General features: G+C 37.9%; 1 protein-coding gene across 6 annotated transcripts in view; it reads right to left on the reverse strand.

Annotated features, from left to right (window-relative positions):
- Nucleotides 1–10,718: 10,718 nt before the first annotated feature.
- Nucleotides 10,719–19,183, reverse strand: part of LOC106091812 (dnaJ protein homolog 1) — a 172,500-nt gene continuing 164,035 nt past the window's right edge. For all 6 annotated transcript variants that reach the window (XM_013258478.2, XM_059364445.1, XM_013258483.2 and 3 more), the window contains one exon: nucleotides 10,719–11,436. In XM_013258478.2, the coding sequence (XP_013113932.1) occupies nucleotides 11,209–11,436 (228 nt within the window). In that variant the 3' untranslated portion in view covers nucleotides 10,719–11,208. The remainder of the gene's footprint in view (nucleotides 11,437–19,183) is intronic.

Here is a 19,183-nt window from a genome sequence, read left to right on the forward strand (position 1 = left end):
GTTCCTAAGATTCGACCCGGCAGAACTTTTATTTGTATGATATCCGAAGGGGGTTGGACACTCCCCCTTACAACAATTTTCAAAAACGCCAGATCTCGGAGATAGATGCACTGATTAAAGCGAAGATTTGTATGCCACCTTATGGTAGCCCAAAAACACAAAATTGGTATAAAATTTTGGGGTCAAATAACCTGGGGGGGCGCCCCATCCCAAAACCCACCCGAACGGACATGTTTACCGATTGGGACAATATGGATATCAAATGAAAGGTATTTAGGAGTAGAGTACGAACTTGGCATAAAAATGTCACACTTAGTGTCAATTTTTGAAGACTGTAGAGTGATTACAACAGGCTGACGGACAGACACACGGACATCGTTAAATCGTCGTAGAATTTTACTACGATCCGAAATATATATACTTTGTAGTGTCGGAAATTGATATTTCGATGTGTTGCCAAAGGGAATGACTAAATGAATTTACCCCCTTTTTCTATGGTGGTGGGTATAATGAAATGTTTTAATTTGGCCCAAGGTGTCTACGGAGCCTTCCCCAACCCCAAAAATTACCAAAACAGGCATGAATGTCCAACGACACAAAATGGGTATAAAATGAAAGGTCTTTTGAAGTTAACTACGAATCTGGTATACATATTAGGGGCAGAGACTGGAACCGGCCCACCCACTAAATACCCTTCAATAGGACGTGTAGTTCGAGCGGGATGTTGATAAAATGGATTCAAAAATCTGGGTCACGTTTTGCCGTACAGCAGGACATGTAGATTGCGATCATAGAGGACTCAAATAAATTGTCTTTTGGGTCTTAGCGTCGGGGGGAACGACACTCTCCAAAAGAAACAACACCAAGCTGTAATGTAGGACGACCGAGAATATATTGTACTCAAATGAAAGGATGTGTCAGAGGGCAATCCCCCTCCCCCTATCCTACCCAAAAAAAGGAATTAAAACCAGAAAGGAATAGCAAAAGTCGGGCGGTGCCGGCTTTATAATACCCTACACCTACCTCATATATACAAAAGGGGGGGTTACATCTAATTCTGAACCAATTTTGATGGACCTCGGCGGATGTATCTAGATAGGTTCTTTAAATTCCTGTGTCAAATTTCGAGCAAAGCAAATATGTTAAAAATGTAGTAACTACGGTTGCCAAATGACGGCAGATGGGAGCTATATCTAAATCTGAACCAATTTCGACCAAACTTTATGGATATTGTGAAATTCGTCGACAAAAGCGTTGTACTAAATTTTAGGAAGATTGGTCAAAAAATGCGCTTGCAGTGGGTCTAGGAGTGAAAATCGGGCGATATATATATAATTGAGAGCTATATCTAAATCTGAACCGATTTCTAAAATTTTGAAAATCACCAGCAATATTAAGAGTCATAATAAAATCCTTCCTGCCAAATTTCGAAAGAATCGGTTAACAAATGACCATTTTATTGCTGTATTAATGCAAATCGGACGAACATATATATGGGAGCTATATTCAAATCTGAACCGAATTCTATGAAATTCACCATTAACATCGATAGTCATGGAAAAATCCTTTCTGTCAAATTGCGAGAGAATCGGTTAGCAAATAACCATTTTATTGATGTATTACTGCAAATCGGACGAACATATATATGGGAGCTATATCCAAATCGGAACCGAATTCTATGAAATTCACCAATAATCTTGAGAGTCATAAGAAAATCCTTCCTGTCAGATTTCGAGAGAATCACCATTTTATTGCATTATTACTGCAAATCGGACGAACATATATATGGGAGCTATATCCAAATCCGAACCGAATTCTATGAAATCCACCAATAATATCGATAGTCATGGAAAAATCCTTTCTGTCAAATTGCGAGAGAATTGGTTAACAAATGACCATTTTATTGATGTATTACTGCAAATCGGACGAACATATATATGGGAGCTATATCCAAATCCGAACCGAATTCTATGAAATTCACCAGTAATATCGAGAGTCACAAGAAAATCCTTCCTGTCGAATTTCGAGAGAATCGGTCAACAAATGACCATTTTATTGCTGTTATACTGGAAATCGGACGAACATCGGAGCTAAATTCAAATCTTCGCCAATTTCTATGAAATTCACCAGTAATATCGAGAGTCACAAGAAAATCCTTCCTGCCAAATTTCGAGGGAATCGGATAACAAATGACCATTTTATTGCATTATTACTGCAAATCGGACGAACATATATATGGAAGTTATATCCAAATCTGAACCGATTTCTATAATATTCACTTTTAATATCGAGAGTCATAAAAAAATCCTTCCTGTTAAATTTCGAGAGAATCGGTTAGCAAATGACCATTTATTGCATTATTATTGCAAATCGGTCGAACATATATATCTGAGCTATTTTCGAATCTGAACCGAATTCTATGAAATTCACCAGTAATATTGAGAATCATAAGAAAATCCTTCCTGCCAAATTTCGGGAGAATCGGTTAACAAATGACCATTTTATTGCTGTATTACTGGAAATCGGACGAACATATATATGGGAGCTGTATCCAAATATGAACCGACTTCCATGAAATTCACCAATAATCTTGAGAGTCATAAGAAAATCCTTCCTGTCAGATTTCGAGAGAATCGGTTAACAAATGACCATTTTATTGCATTATTACTGCAAATCGGACGAACATATATATGGAAGCTATATCCAAATCTGAACCGATTTTTTCCAATTTCAATGGTCTTCGTCTCTAGGCCGAAAAAAATGCTCCTATCAAATTTGAAGACGATCGGATGAAAATTGCGACTTGTAGTTTGTACACAAATTAACATGGACAGACGGACAGACAGACGGACGGACAGACAGACAGACAGACGGACGGACGGACAGACAGACGGGCGGACGGACAGACAGATAGACGGACGGACAGACAGACGGACATAGCTAAAGTTGCACTAAGTTATAATACCCTGTACCACAGTAGTGGTGTAGGTCTTTGGTAGTAAAATACACATTTTACCCTCAAATTGGGATAGACACAAGAGAACATGCGGATCTTTAACAAGTAAGAGCGTGCTAAGTTCGGCCGGGCCGAATCTTATATACCCTCCACCATGGAAAGAATTTGTCGAGTTCTATGCGCGGTATCTCTTTTTAGACAAACAAAGAATATCAAATAAGAGCTGTTATGCTATTGGAGCTATATCAAGTTATAGTCCGATTCGGACCATAAATGAATGCTGAACATTGTAGCAGTCTTTGTGTAATATTTCAGTTCATTCGGATAAGAATTGCGCCTTGTAGGGCTCAAGAAGCAAAATCGGGAGATAGGTTTATATGGGAGCTGTATGAAGCTATTGATTGACTCAGATCATATTAGACACGTATGTTGAAGGTCGTGAGAGAAACCGTTGTACAAAATTTCAGCCAAATCGGATAAGAATTGCGCACTCTAGAGGCTCAAGAAGTTAAGATCCCAGATCGGTTTATATGGCAGCTATATTAGGTTATGTAGCGATTTGAACCTTATTTAACGCAGTTGTTGAAAGTAAGAACACGTCGTGCAAAATTTCATTCCAATCGGATAAGAATTGCGCCCTCTAGAGGCTCAAGAAGTCAAGACCCAAGATCAGTTTTTATGACAGCTATATTAGGTTATGGACCGATTTGAACCATACTTGGCACAGTTGTTGAATATCATAACAAAACTCGACGCGCAAAATTTCATTCCAATCGGATAAGAATTGCGCACTCTAGAGGCTCAAGAAATCACGACCTAAGATCGGTTTATATGAAATGCCAACCGACCTACATTTATAAAAAGTATTTGTCCAAAATTTCAAGAGGCTAGCTTTACTCCTTCGAAAGTTAGCGTGCTTTCGACAGACGGACGGACGGACAGACGGACGGATATGGCTAGATCGACTTAAAGAATATATACACTTTAGTGGGTCTCAGACGCATATTTCTAGGTGTTACAAACAGAATGACGAAATTAGTATACCCCCATCCTATGGTGGAGGGTATAAAAATGTGGTATTCCAAGTGGTAGCTTTGAAATGTGATTTTGAATGTTGATAATCAATACAAAAAAAAAAATAATGAGTGTGGATCTGAACGAGACCCGTTGCCCTGAATATCTTGATAACCACCTTAAAAATGCTTGGCTTTATGGAGCTCAAACAAAATGGTGCTCTAGCACGATGCTGATATTATTTCACGGTCCGCCCCTAAATTTCTTTGAAACCGTATTTGCATTAATGGGGAGCCTCCTGCTACCCTTCCTGTTCCTGTTTGCCCCTTGATTAAGAGCTCGTGATTCGCTTGACCACTACAAGAATATCATCCACAAATTTGAATTAATATTATAAAACTTTTTTATATTACATTTTAATTTTAATAGTTGCGTGTTCATCCCATTGTTTCCTCCACTTTTTTCCATTTTCATTGAATCTTTATTACAAGGAAAGTAATTCTTTTATAACAGACAAAATGTCTCTATCATCATCATAGTTTGTAAAGTTCGACGGGTAATGGAAAATGTAACGTGCAACTAGCTTTACTTAAGGATACAACTGAGAATAAGAAATATCGATGTATCCACTATCACCATCACTCATAGAATTTTGCTGAAAAATATTTCATCAAATGTTTTCTTGTAAACAATTTTATTATTAATGCGCTATTATAATTCACTCTATAAATTCTTTTACGTATTTTTATTGCATGAAAATGAATGAAATGTTGGTGGAGACAATGCTTTTTTTAATAAAGCCTTGATTTAATCAAAGGAGAAATTCTAAAAAATTCCATCTTTCGCACAATGTATAGTGGATTTTGAATAATTGGATAATAATATGAGTTATCAAAATATACTGGCCAGGAGAGTTAATAAGGATGTTTAAAGTTGGTCAATTAAACTCCATCTTTTGTTTTGCCTTAAAGGGAAGCTGTGAATGTAGCAACCATAGAGCAAAGCCTCCTGCAGTTGGGAAAAACGGTTTGGATTGAATTCAAACAATGCACAGTGGGATAGAATTTGAGAACGGATAGAGAAATCTCTCTTTGACATTTGAAATGGTAAGAGCTGAAGTATTATGGAGAATATGTGCAAAGTCTGATTTCTGATTTTCAAAATTTTTTTCTTACTGGATAGTTCTTAAACATCCTTAAAAAGATCCCCTTTATTTCTACCACATATCTACTGGCTTCGAAGATATTCGACTTTTGCAACACATCGAAATATCCACTTCCGACCCTACAAAGTATATATATTTCGGATCGTCGTAATATTCTAAGGCGATTTAACGATGTCGGTGTGTCTGTCCCTCTGTCTGTTGATATCACTCTTCAGCCTTCAAAAATTGGTATATTAAGCTGAAATTTGGCACCAAAACTTTATTTTTTCGACGTAGCTGTCATATAGCCCGATCTGCCGATAAAGGGTCTGAAGCCCATATAAGCTTTATTTATTACCCAATATCGCTGAAATTTGAAACAGTGAGTTACTTAAGGCCTAAGGACTATGTTCAGATATAGCTGCCTTATAGAATTTGAAACAGTGAGTTGTTTTAAACCTTCCAGCATCTGACCCAGATGGGACTATATTTGGATATAGCTGCCATGTAGAGCGATCTCCCTATAAAAGGAGCATTTTTCATCCGATTTCGAAGCAATTTGGCACAGTGAGTTTTGTTAGAACCCTCACCTGTTTGTTGAATGTGGTCTAGATCGGACCATAATTGGTTATAGCTACCATATATACTAATCTCCCGATATAGAGCACTTTTCATCCGATTTCGAGATCGAATAAAAAACGCTCCCTTTATGGGGCTCAACGTTTTATTTCGGGAGATCGATCTATATGGCAGCTATATCTAAATGATCTGAGCAAGATTCAACAAAAAGGATTAGGGATCCACCAAAACACACTGTGCCGAATTTCATTGAAATCGTGTTCCTTTTGTAGGCTCAATGCTATATATTGGGCGATCGCTCCATATGGTAGCTATATCAAAATATAGTCCGATGTGGACCACATTCAACAAATAGGTGTAGGAGTCAACCAAAACTCACTGTGCCAACTTCCATCGAAATCGGATGAATATAGCTCCTTTCATAGGCTCAATGCACTATATCAAGAGAACGGCAGCTATATCCAAATATGGTCCGATCAATGGCACTCACTGTGCCAAATTTCATTTAAATCGGATAAAAATAAAATACGAAATCATCAAAAATTGTTTGGAAAATGTTTTTATACCGAAGATATCTGCAAAATTATAAATACCCAGCTTTTGTGTATATGGGTAAATACCCGGGTATTTAACAAATTTACCGGATAAGCAAATATTGGGTTGCCCAAAAAGTAATTGCGGATTTTTCATATAGTCGGCGTTGACAAATTTTTTCACAGCTTGTGACTCTGTAATTGCATTCTTTCTTCTGTCAGTTATCAGCTGTTACTTTAAGCTTGCTTTAGAAAAAAAGTGTAAAAAAAGTATATTTGATTAAAGTTCATTCTAAGTTTTATTAAAAATGCATTTACTTTCTTTTAAAAAATCCGCAATTACTTTTTGGGCAACCCTACTTTTTGGGCATTTACCCAATGCTCATCTTTAAACATTTGCTATAATGGATTGCACATGCCAGTGCCATCTAACTTTCAAATAATATGACTTTATTAAAACTTTAAAGCATAGCTTTAGGCACGCTCTTTATTTACGTTAAATACTTTGTTCGCTGCTGTTTAAAAATTAGTATGGCATACTTCTAGCATAACTTTTGTTAAAGAGGCGATGAGTAAATACCGAAAAGTTATTTACCCGGTAAATTGGGTAAATACCCGGTTATTTAACTATTTATACCTAAAAGCTGGGTATTTATAATTTTGCACATATCTTGGGTATAAAAACATTTTCCAAACAATTTTTGATGATTTCGTATTCTTTGTATATAAACCTGACCTTCTGATCTCATAAAATCGGATTTTAGTTATCTATAGCCGCTATATAGACCGATCTCCAGACTTAAGACTTGAGGTTATAAATTGGTAATTTTTCATCCGATTTCGATTAAATTTGGCACAGTGAGTTCTGGTAGACCATTTTTTGGATATAGCTGCCCTATAGACCGACCACCCGATCTCCCGAAAAAGGGTATTGAGGCCATAAAATATCCATTTATTACCCGAATTCGGTGAAATTTGGCACAGTTTGATCTGGTGGACTCCTACCCATTCCTTTCAAATGTGGTACAGGTGGGATCATATATGGATACAGCGACCATATATAACGATCTGCCGATAAAGTGTAATGAGCCTACAAAAGGAGCATTTTTCTTCCTATTTGGATGAAATTTGGCACCGGTACCCCTCTAAAACTTTTTGTTGAAAATCACCCAGATCGGACCATATTTGGATATAGCTGCCGTATAGACCGATCTGCCAATGCAAAGTATTGTATAGAATATTATGTAGAGTATCTGCTCCACATTCCTTATATAGCGCCATATCTGGAAGATATTCAACAAAAAGGTTTATAGGGGTGACAAAACGGACTGTTTCAAATTTCATCAAAATTTGATGAAAAATGCTCCTTTTATGGGCTCAATAATCTATATCTTGAGATCCATCTATATGGCAGCTATGTCCAAATATGGTCTGATCTGGACAATATTCAACAAACAGGGATAGAGGTCTATCAAAACGCAGTTTCAAATTTCAATCATAGCGGATGAAAAAATGGTCCTTTTATGTATGTCACAGTGTTAGAATGTAAGAAGGAGATTAACGCCTTCTCTGATGATGGCATGATCCGCGTCGTTTGGGTGCAGGGCCATAGCGGAGTAACATAAATGAGAAAGCAGACGATTTGACAGTGAAGAGCAGATAACTGCCGTCAATAAACTTGGTTAACCCGAAGCCTTTCGAGTCGATGCAGTCCGAGTTAAGGGAGTGGGCGACGAATGCGCATGCAAGCCTGTGGAACGACGAAACGTTCGATAGGGCGGTCTGTAGGAAGGCGAAACCCCTATGGAGAGATCCAGATAGCGAGAAGACGACGCCATTACTGAAAGGATGTAAGAAGGAGGTCAGTATAGCAGTATAGGTCTCGGTATCATAACGGGACACATAGGACTACGAGTTCACTTATGTAAAATCGGTGCGGCAAGTGATAGTATGTGGAGGGGCATGTGGGGAAGATGATGAGACGTTGGAGCTCTTCCTCTATCATTGTCCGGCTTTCGCGTCTAACAGATACCGGCACTTAGGTGGAGGGTACAATATCAGACATAAACCAACTTAGGGGGGTGGCATGGAAAACAAATAAGGATTTTGTAAGTAGCACGGAATTCCTAACTTAGATTTTCTTTTTCGAGGTTACTTTTTTATACCCACCACCGAAGGATTGGTGTGTATTCATTTTGTCATTCCGTTTGCAACACATCGAAATATCCATTTCCGACCCTATAAAGTATATATTCTAGATCAGCGTAAAAATCTTAGACGATCTAGCCATGTCCGTCCATCAGTCTATGGAAATCACGCTACAGTCTTTAAAAATAGAGATATTGAGATGAAAGTTTGCACAGATTCTTTTTTTTGTCCATAAGCAGGTTAAGTTCGAAGATAGACTATATCGGACAATATCTTGATATAGCTCCCATATAGACCCATCCGCCGATTTAGGATCTTAGGCCAATAAAAGCCACATTTATTATCCGATTTTGCTGAAATTTGTGATAGTGAGTTGTGTAAGGCCTTTCGACATCCTTCTTCAATTTAGACCAGATCGGTCCAGATTTGGATATAGCTGCCATATAGACCGCTCTCTCGATTTAGGGTCTTAGGACCATAAAAGCCACATTTATTATCCGATTTTGCTGAAATTTGGAACGGTGAGTTGTGTAAGGCCCTTCGATATCCTTCGTTAATTTGGCCTTGATCGGATCAGATTTGGATATAGCTGCCATATAGACCTATCCTCCGATTAAGGGTTTTAGGCCCATAAAAGCCACATTTATTATCCGATTTTGCTGAAATTTGGGACAGTGAGTTGTGTAAGGCCCTTCGACATCCTTCGGTAATTTGGCCCTGATCGGATCAGATTTGGATATAGCTGCCATATAGACCGATTCCTCTATTTAGAGTTTTGGGCCCATAAAAGGCGCATTTATTGTCCGATCTCGCCGAAATTTGGGATACTAATTTAAGTTAAGCCCCTTGATATTCTTCTGCAATATGACACAGATCGGTCCAGATTTGGATATAGCCGCCATATAGGCCGATCTCTCGGTTTTAGGTTTTGGGGCCATAAAAGCCACATTTATTATCCCATTTTGCTGAAATTTGAGACAGAGAGTTGTGTTAGGCCCTTCGACATCCTTCGTTAATTTGGCCCGGATCGGTCCAGATTTGGATATAGCTGCCATATAGACCAATCTCTCGATTATAGGTTATGGGCCCATAAAAGGCACATTTATTGTCCGATGTTGTCGAAATTTGGGACAGAGAGTTAAGTTCAGACCCTCCACATATTTCCGCAATTTGATCTAGATCGATCAAGATTTGCATATAGCTGCCATAAGGACCGATATCTCGATTAAAAGTCTTGGCCCCAAAAAAGGCGCATTTATAATGCGATTTCACTGAAATTTGACACAGTGACTTATGTTAGGCTTTTCCACATCCATGTGGTATATGGTTCAGATCTGTTTATTTGTAGATACAATGACTTGTGCTTATTAGTATTTGGTCCAAATCGCAACATATTTCGTTATAACTGCTATGGGGCATAAGGTATGCAATTTTCACTGGATATTGATGAAATGTGCTTTACACCACCCGAGGTAGTGGGTATACAAAGTTCGGTCCGGCCGAACTTAACGCCTTTTTAATTGTTTTAACTTTCCTTTATAACTGCCATGTAGGCCGATTTCGATATTTATGGCCATGGACTTATAACCGCCTCTTTTGTTACGTGATGGATTTTGGCATTTAAGACCCTCACGTTTGGCCTGACAACTCTAAACCCATTTGCGGTTTTCCATCACCTCCCGCCATGATCCCGAAATGTTTGCAATTTGGTATTAACCAAAAATGCTTTCCCATATTTTGCGGCCTATGGGGGTCCACAAGAAACAAAATACCCTATGGTTTGCTATGTGATAACATTTATTCTCTGCAATCCAAGGACTTTCTGTTTATCTGTTTCTTGCTCGTTGAAATAAAACAATAAAAATATTTTCGTTTTTTATTTAAAATTTTCAACAAAATCTATGTTAATTGAATTGAAGCTTTTCTTTGATAAAAACGAAAAAAATAAAGAAAGTTGATCAAATTAATCTTTCTTGTGTAAACAATGCCAAGTAAAATTGGTTTAAAATTGAATTTAAAAAAACAACGAAAATAAAAAAAAAATGTAGGGACGAAAACTGGTTTGGTTTATTAAATTTAAAAGCGTTTTGTCTTACATAGACTTCTAAATTTAATAATAAACATTAGTAGACTTTTAAAACTAAAAAAAAAAATAAGCAAAAGGTTTCTTAATATCATTGCTCAAAGAACAGGGGCATGGACTTAAGGAAAGACATAAGGCAAAAAAAAAATATGAAACTCAGACTACAAAGTTCAGAGAGACAGAATGAGCATCCATTAATAATTGAAAAATAAAAAGAAAATTTAAAAGTAAAACACAAAAATAAACTAAAACGAACGATGATTACATTTTCAATCATTTTAAGTTAGTGAGCATTTTATCATAATTTATTTCTTTTCGTTTGCGGCAACCGAACTGAAGAGGACTACAAACACATTTTTTGTTTCTTTTGTTTTTATAAGGGTTTGTAGTACATTTGATTTAATTATTTTGTTGTTTTCAAAGGAGTTCAAGAGATGGCATCGGTCCTCCAGGAAGACCTTCTCAAAACAACTTCAATATCGTTTTGGGGTAGTCTGCTGCTCCTAATGAGTTTGAGTTTTTTTTGTTTTTTTTTAGTATAAAATTATTGTAATTAATCAATTAATTAATAATAATGTTGATTTATAAATTAAAACATTTTTTTTTAGTATTTTGCTTGACACTTGGGGGGGGGGGGGGTGTGGCGGCACTTCACTGACTGTTCGACCGATTGTCCGATGGCCGATGCAGCGGACCACATTCGAAATGTTTATCCTTGCATCGTCCATCTACACATGCGGCAATTCACACATCATAACATATCCCTGAGTAGCTCCTTTTGGGCTGCCGTCAATTTCTCGGGGAACTGTATGTCGAAGGCCACCAGCAGATCTCCTTTGCGTGATGTATCCTTGGGGAAGGGCAGACCATAGCCCTGAATACGTTTGACCGTATTCGGCTTGATGATTTCCTGCATGGTACTGATGCGCAGTTTGTCACCGGACATGGTAGGAACTTGAAACACCACACCACACAAGGCCTACAACGAGAGAAACAAGAGAAAAGAAAATGAAATAAGGATTATTGATAAGAAATCAATCAATTTCACAATGTTTGCTCAAAGGATTTTGCCTAAGCACAAGAAATATTTATTAGTGTTACTATCAAACGGTTATGTCCTCCATCTTCATATCAATGTTTCGCATGAAGGATTTATCTTTCGTTTTGGGCCAAAGACGTTTTGTGTATTATATTATCTTAATGGCTTGTCTCGACCCTTAAATCCTTTTGTTGTTGTTGTTTATTTAAAACTCTTTCCAACGCACCATACGAATCGATCATCTTATGCTAAGACTTGTTAAGCATGTATACCCTATCTATTGAATGTTATGTTTAATGTGGCTATTGGGAGGACACACAGCACTTTTGGGAATTAAAGGGATGGTTTGGTTAGGTTAGGTTAGGTTAAAGAGGCAGACCGACCATTGTGATACATAAATAATCAGAATTGCCGAATTTGGAGTGCCTGATTGGCAGAAGCATTGCACTCACCATTCACAATTACGTTACGATTCGCATCATCTTTGAAGAAGTACGATCCAATGATGGCACCAGCCAGTAAACCGCACCAAACTGTGACTTTTTCTGGATGCATTGGTAGCTTTGCATCCAGAAAAAGTCACAGTTTGGTGCGGTTTACTGGCTGGTGCCATCATTGGATCGTACTTCTTCAAAGATGATGCGAATCGTAACGTAGTTATGAATGGTGAGAGCTACTGTGAGATGATACTCAACTTTTTTTGCCCAAAATGCAAGAGCTTGGCCCCTTAGACCGTGTGATTTCACGCCTTTAGACAATTTTTTGTGGGGCTATGTTAAGGCTCATGTCTATACAGACAAGCCCGCTTCAATTGACGCATTAGAAGACAACATTGCAGCATTGATTCGTGAGATACCGGTCTAAATGTTGGAAAGAGTATGTCAAAATTGGACTAAGCGGATGGACCATTTGAGGTGCAGCCAGGGTCAAAACCATAATCAAACCGTTATGTCTTCCATCTTCATATCAATGTTTTGCATGAAGGATTTATCTTTCGTTTTGAGCAGAAGACGTTTTCTGTATTATATTGGGTTGCCCAAAAAGTAATTGCGGATTTTTCATATAGTCGGCGTTGACAAATTTTTTCACAGCTTGTGACTCTGTAATTGCATTCTTGTTTTTGTCAGTTATTAGCTGTTACTTTTAGCTTGCTTTAGAAAGAAAGTGTAAAAAAAGTTTATTTGATTAAAGTTCATTCTAAGTTTTATTAAATATGCATTCACTTTCTTTTAAAAAAATCCGCAATTACTTTTTGGGCAACCATATTATCTTAATGGCTTGTCTCGACCCTTAAATCCTTTTCGTTGTTGTTGTCGATCATCTTATGCTAAGACTTGTTAAGCATGTATACCCTATCTTTTGAATGTTATGTTAAATTTGGCTATTGGTAGGATACACAGCACTTTTTGGAATTAAAGGGATATAATACAACAATTTTTGTAGCCACCACCATAGGATGAGGGGTATACTTCTCTAGTCATTGCGTTTGTAACATCTTGAAATATTGATGTGTGACCCCATAACTATATTTTTGTATATCCTTGATCGTCTTTACATTCCAGGTTGATCTAGCCATGTCCGTCCCTACGCCCATCCGTCTGAGGAAATCACAATAGCCATCGAACGAATAATCACAATAGCCGTACAGAGACTTCTAATCAATGTAGGTCGTTGGGGATTGTATATGGGTCAAATCGGTTCAGATTTGGATATAACCCCGTTATAAACGGATCCCCAGTTTTGACTTCTTGACCACCTATAGGCCTCAACTTTCGTTCGATTAGCCTGAAATTTGACACAAGGACTTCTGTTTCGACTTCCAATATCCGTTCATTTGTCGAGTTCTATGCCCGGTATCTTTTTTTAGGGAAACAAAGAATATTGAATAAGAACTATTATGCTATTGGAGCTATATCAAGTTACAGTCCAATTCGGACCATAAATGAATGCTGAACATTGTAGAAGTCATTGTGTAATAGTTCAGTTCATTCGGATAAGAATAACGCCTTGAAGGGGCTCAAGAAGCAAAATCGGGAGATCGGTTTATATGGGAGCTGTATCAAGCTATTGATCGATTCAGACCATATTAGTCATGTATGTTGAAGGTCATGAGTGAAGCCGTTGTACAAAATTTCTGACAAATCGGATGAGAATTGCGCCCTCTAGAGGCTCAAGAAGTTAAGATCCCAGATCGGTTTATATGGCAGCTATATCAGGTTATGTACCGATTTGTGTCATACATAGCACAGTTATTGGAAGTCATAACAAAACACCTCATACAAAATTTCAGCCAAATCGAATGAGAATTGCGCCCTCTAGAGGCTCAAAAAGTCAAGATCAAAGAACGGTTTATATGGCAGCTGTATCAGGTTATGTACCGATTTGTGTCATACTTAGCACAGTTAGTTGGAAGTGATACCAAACCACTATGTGTAAAATTTCAGTCAAATCGGATGAGAATTGCGCCCTCTAGAGGCCCAAGAAGTCAAGACCCCAGATCGGTTTATATGGTAGCTGTATCAAAACATGGACCGATTTGACCCATTTACAATCCCAACCGACCTACATTAATAAAAAGTATTTGTGCAAAATTTCAAGCGGCTAGCTTTACTCCTTCGAAAGTTATCGTGCTTTAGACAGACAGACGGACGGGTGGACGAACGGTCGAACGGACGGACGGACGGACAGACGGACGGACAGACGGACGGACAGACGGATGGACGGACAGACGGACGGACAGACGGACGGACAGACGGACGGACAGACGGATGGACAGACGGACGGACAGACGGACGGACATGGCTAGATCGACTTAAAATAACATGACGATCAAGAATATATATACTTTATAGGGTCTCAGACGCATATTTCGAGATGTTACAAACAGAATGACGAAATTAGTATACTCCCATCCTATGGTGGAGGGTATAAAAAGTCACAGTTTGATGCGGTTTGCGGGCTGGTGGCATCATTGGATCGTACTTCTTCAAAGATGATGGGAACCGTAGCGTAATTTTGAATGGTTAGCGCTACTGTGAGATGATATCAAACTTTTTTTCTGCCCAAAATGCAAGAGCTTTTGCCCAAAATGCAAGACCTTTTGCCCAAAATGCAAGACCTTTTGCCCAAAATGCAAGACCTTTTGCCCAAAATGCAAGAGCTTGGCCGCTTAGACCGTGTGATTTGACCCCTTTAGACTATTTTTTGTGGGGCTATGTTAAGGTTCATGTCTATACAGACAAGCCCGCTTCAATTGACGCATTAGAAGAGAACATTGAAGCATTGATTCGTGAGATATCGGCCGAAATGTTGGAAAGAGTAGGTCAAATTAGGACTAAGCGAATGAACTATTTGACATGCAGCCAAGGTCAACATTTGCATGAAATAATCTTCAAACATTAAATTATACGGACCGTACCATTGATTCCAATAAAGATTTCATGCATTTTTCTGAATTTTATGTATTTTTTTTTTTTTTTTTTGAAAAACTTTCCTATTGTTGTTAAAAAATCACACACAGCAGATGTTCTATAGAATATTTTTCCTCGATGTCCTCACGGTCTCGGAAAAGTCATTATTGGCAACCTTCAGTCTGTCAGCATGTTTTCCGAGCAGACAGTGACGTGTGATGATGGACACAATGACTGAGATGGTCATTCTAGGTAGCAACAGTAAAGCAGTAGACTTCCTCAAGTCTAGACCAGGCCACCATCTATCATTGGTTATCCTTCTGGCCTGGTCCTGAAAACTTAGCTTACATGTCGCTAGAGGCATACCCACAGTCGTATGTTTGGAACCATCAGGGGTATCGTAGTTCCAATCTATCAGGTATCGTGGTACAGTACTTTTTTTCAAAAATGGGCTGCCTGAGAATATATTTATGTCAATCGTCGTAATGAGATTATATCCTAGCCATTCAACCACTAACTTAAAATTTTCTTTTTCGAGGCTACTTTTTTGTATTTAGAGCGCACAACAAGCCAATTACTGGTTTAGGTGTATGTCCATAGTGTCATGGGGCGGATTAATATCTGCACCCTCAAAGGGAGATCCAACTTCATGAGTCAGCTCCGAAATTCGTTACAACAAATTCCACCAATATCACAGCATTAAAATCACACAACGGACGGTGGAATAGAATCGAAAAAAAGCAAGTAAAAAGGCATAAAGTTCGGCTCGGCCGAACTTTGGATACCCACCACCTCGGGTATATATGTAAACCCCCTTTCGCCACAATCTGGTGAAAATTGCATAACTTACGCGCCCAAATTCGGCACGGACATTGAACGGTCTAATAAATATTAGTCACTGTTGAATTTTGTATTTCAAATATCAGCGAAATCGGATAAAAAAATAAAGCTTTTATGGGCTTCAGACCCTTTATCGGCAGATCGCTCTGTATGGAAGCTATATTTAAATATATTCCGTACGTGGGTCCTATGTTGGGAGGCGTAAAACTGCGCACTATTCCAAATTTCAGCGAAATCTGTTAGGTGCTTCAGACCCTTTATCTGGAGATCGGTCTATATGGCAGCTATATCTAAATATAGTCCGATCTGTACCATATATGGGTCCAATGTTGAGAGGTTTAAAACTGCGCACTATTCCAAATTTCGAAATCGGGTAATAAATAAAGCTTTTATGGGCTTCAGACCATTTATCGGCAGATCGGTCTTTATGGCAGCTATATCTAAATATGGACCGATCTTATCCATATTTAGGTCAAATGTCAGGAGGCTTAAAATAACTCACTGTTGCAAATTTCAGCGAAATCGGGCAAAAAATAAAGCTTTTATGGCCTTCAAACCCTTTATCGGGAGATCGGTCTATATGGCAGCTATATCTAAATATGGACCGATCTAATCCATATTTAGGTCAAATGTCAGGAGGCTTAAAATAACTCACTGTTGCAAATTTCAGCAAAATCGGGTAATAAATAAAGCTTTAATGGGCTTCAGACCCTTTATCAGAAGATCGGTCTATATGGCAGCGATATCTAAATACAGTCCGATCTAATCCATATTTAGGTCAAATGTCAGGAGGCTTAAAATAACTCACTGTTGCAAATTTCAGCGAAAACAGAAAAAAAATAGAGATTTTATGGCCTTCAGACCCTTTATCGGCAGATCGGTCTATATGGCAGCTATATCTAAATATAGTCCGATCTGAATTATATTTGGGTCAGTTGTCGGGAATTCTACTCACTGTTTCAAATTTCAGCAAAATCTGATGAAAAATAAAGTTTTTATGGGCATTAGAATCTCTATCGGAAAATCGGTCTATATAGCAGCTATATCCAAATATGGTCCAATTTGGCCCGTCCAAGAACTTAACCAGCGGGCATCAAAAAAACCTATCTGTTTCAAATTTCAGCTCAATATCACAATCTTTGAAGGCTCTAGAGTGATTACAACGGACGGACAGACAGACTGACGGACGGACAGACGCCGTTAAATCGTCTTAGAATTTTACGACGATCCGAAATATATATACTTTTCAGGGTCGAAAATTGTTATTTCGATGTGTTGCAAACGGAATGACTAAATGAATATACCCCCTATCCTACGGTGATGGGTAAAACTAGTTAAAAATCTGCCGTTTGAGAACGGGTAGAGTTGAAAATTTGAGAGCTGAAGTGTCAGCGAGATCGTGTGCAAAATTTCAAGGCCCTAAGTGGGGGGGCGCCTCTTGGCAGGCCCCTTAGTGGTCATCTCGGACGAAAATTTGTTCAAGCAGCCAATTCGTCTGATTTCCAAAATTTTGATGGATAGTGCTACAAAAAAGGCCGCTTGAGATCTACGATACATTTTTTGATCTCGGCAATTTTCGATGAATATTGGTATGGCTGATGAATATTGCTACAATGATGAATATTGCTACATTTTTTTTTCGGTGTATGGAATACATTTTTCTTTTATTCATGTTAAATTAAATTATTAAATTAATTATTAAATTATTATTAATTAAATTAATTAATTAATTAATTAAATTAATTATTAAATTATTATTATTAAATAGAAAAAAAGTTATTACATTTTTTTTTGGTAGCGGCTTTCATCAGCCACCCTGTATATTTATTTATTTATTTTTTTTTTTTTTGAGTTTTGTCTAAGACAGTCTTTGCAAATTTACAACGACTTCGACGCAAATAGTGTCCAAATCCGATTGTTCAGTTTATTATTTTTGAACTCACCAAAGACAAAGTTGAATCCTAGCCATTATTTCTCTTATTTGTCCTTGTAAATATATGTTTGTTAATATATCAACCAACTTTCTGATATCACAGCTCTAGTTTCAACTCAACTATACATTTAACAAACCATCCAACGAAATAAAGGGGTTTACCAAAAATATTTAGTTGGACTTACTCATCGAAAGAAATCTTTAAACGAATTAAAGAAATAAAAAAAAAAATCTCTTGCAAATAGTATGCAGGGTAAATCCAATTACTGTCATGACCTACTCTATGACCATGACCAGTAATGGGTGACAGCTTTATTTATTTCATTTACTTGTGCTGTTGACATATTGTTAAGATTTTATCTCGATGTTGTTGATTCCTCTGTCGACTTTCCTTTTCCCCAATTGTTGTACAAGATGTCGTTTTCTTTCGTTTTATTGATTACGCCGAGAGTAGTTCCTTGTGTATTTATTAAGGCTCAAGTAATGTTCGAACGATTGAATGATTCTTATCCTTAATAAAGGCGATGTTTACATGGATTTATATGTACATGCATGTGTGAGTTACATGTTTGCATACAATAAAGTGCGAGTGTGTATATGGTCAACTCCATTGAAGGATAACTAAGAAGCCAGAGAAGAGTGCAACTAGTTGGAATAGATTTACTTTTACTTTAATAGGCTGTGACAGAACATTTGTCCCATTAGCCAAATTTGGAATAGATTTCCTAGCAGCTCGATCTTTTGCTCTCCTTCTTCAATATCTGATACAAAGTTTCCAGATCTCTTTAACCACTTGACCTTTCAATCGGGGTTTTGGTTGTTAAGGTTTGCGTATACCGCGGTACACTTGGCTGGGGCATCTTTATTTATCCTGACAACATGACCTACCCAACGCAACCGCTGTATTTTGATACGTTAGAACTATGCTCACGTCGCACAGTGGGCCAAATGGCAAAAAAAAATGGAAATAAGTCCACAAATGTTTATACCCTCCCCCATAGGATAGGGGGTATACTAATTTCGTCATTCTGTTTGTAACTCCTCGAAATATTCGTCTGAGACCCCATAAAAGTTTATATATTCTTGATCGTCGCGACATTTTATGTCGATTTAGCCATCTCCGTCCGTCCGTATGTCCGTCCGTCCGTCCGTCTGTCGAAAGCACGCTAACTTCCAAAGAAGTAAAGCTAGCCGCTTGAAATTTTGCACACATACTTCTTATTAGTGTAGGTCGGTTCGTATTGTAAATGGACCATATCGGTCCATGTTTTGATATATCTTCCATATAAACTGATCTTGAGTCTTCACTTCTTGAGCCTCTAGAGTGCGCAATTCTTATCCGATTGGAATGAAATTTTGCACGACGTGTTTCGTGATGATATCCAACAACTGTGCCAAGTATGGTTGAAATATGTCCATAACCTGATATAGCTGTCATATAAACCGATCTTGGATCTTGATTTCTTGAGCCTCTAGAAGGCCTAATTCTTATCCGATTTGAATG

This window comes from Stomoxys calcitrans, chromosome 3 (assembly GCF_963082655.1).
Source record: "Stomoxys calcitrans chromosome 3, idStoCalc2.1, whole genome shotgun sequence".
NCBI lineage: Eukaryota > Metazoa > Arthropoda > Insecta > Diptera > Muscidae > Stomoxys > Stomoxys calcitrans.